Source organism: Pollicipes pollicipes, unplaced genomic scaffold (assembly GCF_011947565.3).
Source record: "Pollicipes pollicipes isolate AB1234 unplaced genomic scaffold, Ppol_2.1 Scaffold_6686;HRSCAF=7923_pilon_pilon_pilon, whole genome shotgun sequence".
Lineage (NCBI taxonomy): Eukaryota > Metazoa > Arthropoda > Thecostraca > Pollicipedomorpha > Pollicipedidae > Pollicipes > Pollicipes pollicipes.
Window position 1 is genome coordinate 7,626,159 of NW_023596921.1, and position 8,753 is coordinate 7,634,911.

Consider the following 8,753-nt stretch of genomic DNA (forward strand, 5'->3'; position numbering starts at 1 on the left):
TCCATCGTGCTTGGTAGGCTTTTCAGTGATTTGTCACATTGATTTTATTCTCGTAAGCGCTGTCTTCTGACGTGGTGCTTCACCGGCGCCATCTTCTCCCGCAGGCCGCAGCTCATGGCGGTGTGAGAAACCTCACCCGAGCACCAATGGCCGTGGCAGGTCCGCTTAACTTAATCACGCAGTTGCCAAATCTTATGACCAAGCGATGCGTTTGCTGCAGCCCTGACGGTGCGCTTTCTGACGAAACGGTACATCGGCGAGTACGACCACCACGGCGACCAGCCGCCCTACAAGTACGAGCTGATGGTGGACGGCGAGCCGGTGCTCTTCGAGCTGCTCGACACCTGCCCCAAGGTACGGACACGTCGCTGGGCCGTAGACGGCGGCTCTAGGACATCTGTGGCTATGAGCACGATCTGGTGTCGAGGAACCCCGGTTCAAATCCCGAATCTGGAGTAAGTGCTTCATTGGGCGATTATTACAACTGGAGTGAAGAGCCAGGGCACTTTGCCCCGATCATTAGCGTGTTGATAGACTCTGTGTGAAATGTCAAGTGACCAGAAACTCCATAGCGCTGTATCTGGTCTTAAACTTAAGCACTTAATGGTTCTTTAAACTACCCCTATGACCAGCGGATATTTGATTCAGTCTCGAGCGCTCGTAACCACACACGGATCATAGACCGACCCACCTTTTTCCTGCCACGACCGTCTGTTGTTTCCGTCGTCTGGTGACTCCGATCTGGTGTCGTGGTGCCCTGAGGGTTGCCGATATGTGGACGCGGTTTGAGCGCTGGAATGCTTTGTCGTTTCTAAGTTTCATGTTGTCCGTGTTGATCGAAAGAGGAGAGAGATAACTATACTGGTGCTGGCAGATACCGAAAATCCCGGGTCAATCAGCTCCACATTCAAATGCCATAAACAAATTTCAGCAAACTTGTAAATCCCTTGTTGAAGACTGCACGGTGATGAGCTTAGTGAATGCCGAATATAAGGCCGTCGAAAGCGTGACCAGCTTTGCAGAGCCTGGCGCGGAAGCCACGACATTTATAGCTAGTTAAGGTTGACACAAGCCCGCCCTGGGACGCATTTCTTAACAATGTTATTCTGAGAACAGACATCTTCCAATTACACACGTCTGGGGCCTTTTCATTAGAAAGTGTGTTCTAAGCTAGCTGCAGCAACCCGGCAATAACCGTCATTTCGTCGCGTTTAGCGCATTTGCGTGTAAATGAGGTCTTCTGTCTGCGCTGTGTTCGCGCTCGCCATTGAGTTCAGTCATATCTTAATGGACGTTCATAGTTGCTCTGAAATAAGATAACAAGTGGCATGCGCTTCCCCGCCGGAAGAGGCATTGTCGTTTGTCATTCTTTCCCATCATTTGCCTGTGCATCGCCCTGGACAAATAGTCGGCTATTTCCCGATGGCATTTTTGTCTTGGCCGTGGACAGAGAGGGATCATTTGTTTCTGTCTGTACCGCTGGAAAAATGTAGGATGCTCTAGTTCACCCGAACGTTTCACATATCATGGAGTTCTCGTTAAACTTTTTACCCAAAATAAGTCCCAAATCATTTTCTAACCGTGTAATCACTTATAGACAACTATGAGTGAAGAGGCCTTCAGCGCCACGCATTGATATGTGCCTGAGGAAATACAACTTCTGCTCATAACGAACAGAGTCCTGTGTTCATAAAGGGTGAGTAACGGACAGAGCCCTTTGTCCATAAAGGGCGAGTAAGTCTATTTCTTGGCATAGCCAAACGGTGCCTTTGTACAGGGCCGTCGTTCATGCGAAGGAAAAAACGGTTTGTATTTTCTAAGCCCAATCAAGCACGCAAAGAGAATAGCTATCCGGGTCTCCCATTTACTGCCAACCGGGTTACCAAGTTAATCGCCACAAAACACCTCTCCAGCACCAACACCAACAGCCGGCCTGGGAGGGAGTTGTCCTGCTCGGTATTTGTTCCTGATAATTAAAATTGAAACATTAAGGTCTGGCTTTCATTTAGTGCAATATGTTGAAATCTGTGAAAGATTTTAGACAACTTCCAGAGCACTCGGTTAGTTGTCCTCTCAACCCTAAGGGGTTGTAAGAATCACTCGTGGATGATAAAGACATCACCATGTGTACGAATGTTTTCCGATATCATTTTGATATAGGAAATTACCATGGCGGTCGTGCGACCTAAATCCCTCGCGTAACGTTCTTGGCGTACCATGTTTAACGTCCATTGTCTGTCTTTAGTCGGGTTCACGTCTTGGTCTTATACCTCACGATAAACGTTTCGAACAGCTTAATATTTAGCGATGCGTTCTTAGTTTCTCATGAACAAGACACATTCGTCGCGCTCGCGATGCCAGGCGACCGCGTATCCAGGTCTTTGATCTGTCGGTGACCGAACACGTGGCAGCACGCATTACGTATGTACGTGATGGACCCAGCGTGAGGAGCTCCTGGCCTCGGAGGCACGGAAAAGGCCGCGCGTCACCGACCGCTCACCATGTGTTACTGTGCGCACACGCACGGTCGGGGGCTGCCAGCTGAGGCGTGATTCGCACGATGAGTGAACAGGGTGGGGTGCACTGTATCATCTCATATCACTGAAGGCTGTCTCCCAGAGGTTTTGTCTCGCATGTGCTTACTTCCTCAAGCTGTAAGTCATTTGACGGCGGGCATGCAGGCATGCTTACCATGATAGCCGTCGCTAAGTGTCAAGCTTTCCGGGTTGTCCGTATGAAAAACAATTCTAAATGGGAAAAATGTGGCATGTTAACAGACAAATAACTTCCGAAAATCCTCCATTACTATTTTTGATCTAAGATTAAAACTCGAACTCAGGCTTTATTTAATTAAGCTTGTTTTTTTACCGCACCCAGCCATAACTCTTTATGTTCGAGTGCGCCTCATGCGACGAGTCCAATCATCACCGAAATGCTGCAGCACCACCGCTGCCTTTAAACCCACCATGACGGCCCGTTAGCCATCGTCGCCCTCCCCGCAGACTGCCGGCGAGATGCCGTCGACCAAGACGCTGGACTGGGCGGATGGCTTCCTGCTGGTGTACTCCATTACGGACCGCGATAGCTTCAGCTACATCAAGCGGCTGCGCTCACACATGGCGCAGTGGCGGCGGGAGGGCGGTCCGGCCGCCGCCGCTACCCCCATGGTGCTGGTCGGCAACAAGGGCGACATGATCCACCTGCGGCAGGTCGGCAACGAGGAAGGTGTGTGTAACATAGCGATGCGCTCAAGCGAGCAGGACGGGGCAGGCGCGCGCTTAAGCGGGCAGCGGGGGAGGGGAGGGGAGGGGGGCGCAGGCGCGCGCCCAGCCAGCAGGATAGGGTTTAGCGATACCCACGGCAATGGGTAAGGCGTAGCGTGTTGTGTCTGTAGTGTGTTGTGTTTGAAGTATATTGTGTTTGTAATAAGTTGTCTTTGTGGTATGTTGTGTTTGTAGTGAGTTTGCCGGACAAAGTTCGACGCTTCCATGTGTTGGCATGGTTGTTATTCGTTGGCGTGCACGTGGTGAACGACGGATTTGTGTAGGGAAATTTTGGGAGCATTTTAGTTAGGCATATATGCCCCAGCTGGCGCTTGTTTGTCTTGGTCATGCGTTTGAATCACATCTTACGCCGTTTTAGTGAATCATGGGTGCAAGACTCGGACCTGCACACTGCCGCATGACTACAAACAGCTGTTGCGTGACTAGATGTGGGTGGTCAGTTCGGACTTGTTACGTCGAAGAATCAGTGAGCAGGATCATTCGGGCACTCCACGAAAATCTTTGATTACCCAAAGACCTGGCTGAGAAATCCGTACCAACTACACACCAAAAGAAAAGCCATATCACGACTGTTTCCGGTTTGTAGTTTCTTTTATCCTGAACCAAACTTCTCGACATTTTAGAATCTGTGGCTGCTGCATACGTAAGGTTCATCTTCATTAATTATGCTTGCAGCGACTCTCCTGTGCCATCTTGGAGGCACCTTAAAATTAACGCTGTTTGCTCAGTATATCATCGCCTTTGATCCTGGTGAAACCGAGATTTGCTGCCCTTCACAGAAACGGCGACGCATTCAGCTATTGCGTCCCTCCCATACAAGTCTCAGTCTCCCATGGGAGTTACTAGCTTTATGTTCAGATATGTATGAGCATGTTCCAAACGTCGGTAGGCTAACATTTGTGTAAATATTAGGTGTGTTTCGTTTGTTAGTGGAACTTGTGATGGAACCGCAAGCAGGCATTTAACGGGAGCTGCTATGTTAAGTTACATTAGCTCATGTGTGTCTCATAGCTAGTTATAGCGAACCAAACTCTATTAACACGCGCTCAGATGGGGTGGGGGTCAAATTACCCCCGACCCCAAAGGTTTTTTTAGAAAGGTTTCCTAACGGCGCGGTGTAGCCACGCCAAATCTTACATAGCTGTAGGCAATTAAATAACAAATCGTCTGGCATTACAAATTTTGATGCACTTTGTAAGGTTGCTGACTTATGGCAGGCCCAAGTCAGGCCATGGTTTCAACGACGACAATTTCTAGAAAATCCTTCAATCTGATCCAACAACGGAGTGTTAGACGAAGCCATATATCTCTGAGATGCTTTCTTAGGCAACACAACAATTGAGTAAACAAATTACACTGACCTACGGTTGGGTATAAAGGTCAGACCAAGGTCAAAACCAAGCTGTTTTATTACTCTGGAGCTTGCTGCATAGGGTGGTTTCTGGTGCTCATTTCGAATTTATTGATAACAAGAACCACATTATAGATCTTTCATGGACTTCGTTTAGGTCAGAACAGGTCACTGACCTGAAATGACCCAGGTCAACATTTTGCTTTTTAAAAGTGTCTCCATCTTTCTTAGTTCCTGAGATCTTAGGGGAGCGGTCAAATTATCCCCACTCGAGCGAAGGGTGTCCAGCCGGCCACCCAGGTGCGTGTTAAAATTATATGATTTCCAAACATGCAAACATACAAGCACCTTTATGCCTCGAAACCACACATCTGGCACGGTCGCGAACGTAGGTATCGTTCCTCCACTCGTTCCCGTGGAAGGTAACAGGCGACTGATATCTATCCCCTTAGCTCCCTTTCGATAACGAACAATTGCCCAGGTGCTAAGTCACAATGATCCCAACATGACCACTACGCTGTCTATGTCGCGTCGAAGTCCGGCTGTGCTGGTGAAAACCTAAGTGTACCTGCGACGTGGAAAGAGCTCGGCACACGTCATGGGGTATCCAGCTCTGTGCTCTGCCATTGATGCTACCACTGACCCACCCGTAACTTGTACAGGGAAGGAGTACGACCTCTTCGAACGGACTTTGGTTGCGTAGCGACAATTAGGTTCAGATAGGGGGCAAGGCAGCAGGAGCTATACTCCCAACGTTTAACAATACGCATGTGCGCATTGGAGTTGCGTAACAGAAAAGCGCAGCAAACAGAACAGTTTGCAGCTATCCAGGGGCTTCCACGGCCGTGACGTGCCCCGCCCGGCACCGCCTGTAACCCCCGTCTGCTGTGCGCAGGGGAGATCCTGGCTCGCGACATGGAGTGCCTCAGCTTCCGGGAGGTGTCCGCCTCGGAGCAGGTCACGGAGGTGGCCGAGGCCTTCAACGACCTGTGTCGCGAGGTTAACAACCACCGGCGCAAGAGCAAGCAATCGCTGCTGGACCGGGTGCTGGGCGGCCGCGGCGGACTGCGCGTGTACGCCCGAGGCAAGAGCGACAGTGCACTGCCCAAGGACTAGGGCCGCTGTGTCCGAGGATGGGGGCCGCTTTTTGCGGAGTACTTCGTGGGCCTTGGTCACTGCCTAATGACTGGGGCCGTTGGCTGAGGACTAGGGCCGCTGGCGGTACTTCTACTAAGTACTACGGTCCCCATTCGGGGAATAGGGCCGCCGCCCATTGGCTGTGGTCAATGTCCCAAAATAAGGGCCGCTGCCGAATGAATAGGACCGCTGTGCGAGGAATAATATTGCTGTCCGATGGCTGGGCTAGAGCTGACGCACAAGAACCGTAAGGTCGACGCTGCGCCACAAAACTGAGAAAAGTGGTTGCTTGTGAAAATAGGGTAGCATGACATCAACGAAGGATATCAGTCAGCGTAGAGCCTATAGACCGGAGGAGTGAGTGGCTCGAATAGGGGTATCATACTGTGCATTGTCTGAGAGTTGGTATGGTTCTTTCTTTACTGGTAATGGCTTTTGTTATGCATTATTGATGATGCCGACTGCCGAGTTTAGGGACGTATAGGTTTTATTTCTTCTCTGTTGGTAAACATTGCTTACCCTTGAGGTTTGAGAAGCAGCGTGTAGTGGAGCTGATAGCGGAATACTTAGGCAGGCAATTGCTTTAGGCAGCGTTTTTCTCAATGGCTGAAGATGTCACATTTTGCTCGGAACAGTAACAGGCTCAACTTCGGTTGTAAAAAACACCGTGGAGTGACCGGTGGCAATTAAGACCCTAGCGGTGGCGAGCCGACCGGCGACGGGATGAATTCAGTGAAGGAGGCGACGTTTGAAAGGCTCTGCGCTACTCTGATTGGACAGGCACGGCATTCAGCAGTGCAGTCCAGACTGTCGAAGTCGGTTGGAATGTAGTCCAGAGACAGTCAAAGCCTGTTGAGGTGAGGGGGGGGGGAGGATAGCCCCCGACCACCCGCTGCTTTACATCACAGCTGCTGTCCGTTGGCAGATGTTGAAAGGTGTGGGCAATGTTAAGCGCAATGAGCGGTGGCATTTCTTTGGTAGCGTTGTTGCGGTTGTGTTTAATTCTGTACTGTGAACGTGTTTTGCGCTGATCTGCATGACGAAGTTGCAATCTAGGTAGTGGAGACTTTCACATCCATTCTTAGACTATGCTCATGTGATTTGGGGTTACTTGCGTTTACTGACCGATGAAGGATGTCGATATTGCTTTTGGAAAAATTACGCCGTTCATAAAAAAATCGCAGCCGACTTTTCACGCGGTACATTTTTTATCGTAGATCATCAAATGCCACGTTGGGCCTCGTATGAAAGTGCCATGTCTATCCGTGCTGAAAATAAAGCATCCCGTGACATAAAAGGAGAATAAGTGTGGAACTTAATAAATGCCACAGAGACACTGTTCTGTAAACCAACAGTGATTGGTGTTTGTCTCTCTTTCATGATTCTCATCGCACAGGAGATCCAGTATAGGATCTGAACGGGCTCTCCGCAACCCTCGCCGTTCCAGAGGTACGGCGCACAGCAGTTCCTCCCTCCACCCCCCCCCCCCTCTCCCCCCGCTTTGGTCGGCCTCTGCCGAGGTCGACCCTGACATCTGGCTCATCATATGAACGGCCGCCCCAGCGAACACTACACAGGAGCCGCCATCAGGAGCCGGCAGGGGGCGCCAGGTGACCGTCATTGTTCAGCGCCACAGCGGGTGTCTGGGCCAGACAGGCACGCGCTCACTCCGCGCCGATGCAGGTGCCGTCAGCTGGCGGCGCGGGTACCGCTGGAATGCAGAGGACAAACGTGAAGACCCATCACGCAATCTCCCATACGAATGAGACATCGCTATATTGGGTTAAGCTTGATATTCACTCTTTGTGACGTCCCAGTTCGTACTTGCTTCATAAATTAGACGCCTGCGTGGCTTATGAAACAACAGGAGGGAAATAGGTCATAAAACTGGGTGGCGTCGCTCGTTCGGTAAACTGTTACGTGCCGTGCAACAATGAAGCACGAACTTTCTCGGGCATGAACTTCAGACCCTGTTTATCGGAAACGTAAACCGTCTCCAGCGGGCGAGCAGGCACGTCCGTCAGGCAGGTCACAAAGGCCGGTGTTATTGTTCTTCTGCCAGACGTCCCGCTGTAGTGTTCCGGGGACAGGTGCACCTGACTAAACCACTCTCTAAACGGCCCTTGCAAACGAGCTGGGCTGCCCCGTTTTTGGACGTACCCGCTCGCTTCCGCGTCGAGCTTTGTCCACGCAATTCTCCAGATTGGCCAGCTTTCAGCGACCAAGCGCATCAAGTTTATGGTTCTATTGAATTAGTGCCTGTTATACTCACGTTCGAAAATGTATTCACTATTAGCTGGTGCGTGATAACAAAGAAATATTAGAAAACCGAGGCCAACACAACTTAAGAACTGCAAATAAGCCCATGCTAAAAGGCAGCGCGTTCTGTGTCGATCGCCTGCTTCCCCACACGCGCGTCTACGATAGTCATAAATATTGCATTCTCCGATGCCTGTTATCGCGCCCTATTTAGTGATAGTGAACCATCAGACCATTAAAGATTTTCAGGTTGGAGCCGGAACCGGATCAAATCCACTGCCAGATTTCCGTTGTAATAGAAGCTGGGGTCCCATTTAGCCGTCTCCAGACAAAAGCCGGCTGTATCCTCCGAGATTTAGAGGAGCCCGCGAGCCCACTGAGAAAGAGACGTTTTTGTTCCGGCGTAGATGGGTTTGCCATTGAGCCGTGTGAAACAGCTCCAGACAAACTGAAATGAAATCCAACAGATAACGCTGGGTGATACTGTGTCAACCCAGTCCTGGGGCTCAACAAGTCAGCGACATAGTGTCGGCGGGTGGAAGTGAAGTACTGCCAGAATTCAAATATGCTATAAATCAGTGACGACTTTTATTGCCAACAAGCAACAGCATCACCACGCGCATGAAATCACCATCACCGATCTACACAAACATAAGGTGTACACATACGCGGATCGAATATGCAGCTATACATGCCATTCTTCGCTTTAAATAAAACCATGG

The 8,753-nt window shown here is 50.3% G+C and overlaps 1 protein-coding gene across 1 annotated transcript; it reads left to right on the forward strand.

Annotated features, from left to right (window-relative positions):
• Positions 1-220: 220 nt before the first annotated feature.
• LOC119108648 (ras-related and estrogen-regulated growth inhibitor) lies at positions 221-7,120 on the forward strand (the record flags this gene model as incomplete). Its single annotated transcript, XM_037232265.1, is given in 3 exon segments — positions 221-354; positions 3,003-3,225; positions 5,531-7,120. Coding segments are annotated over 3 exon segments (578 nt in total), but the record flags the coding sequence as incomplete, so codon positions are not given.
• Positions 7,121-8,753: the final 1,633 nt, after the last annotated feature.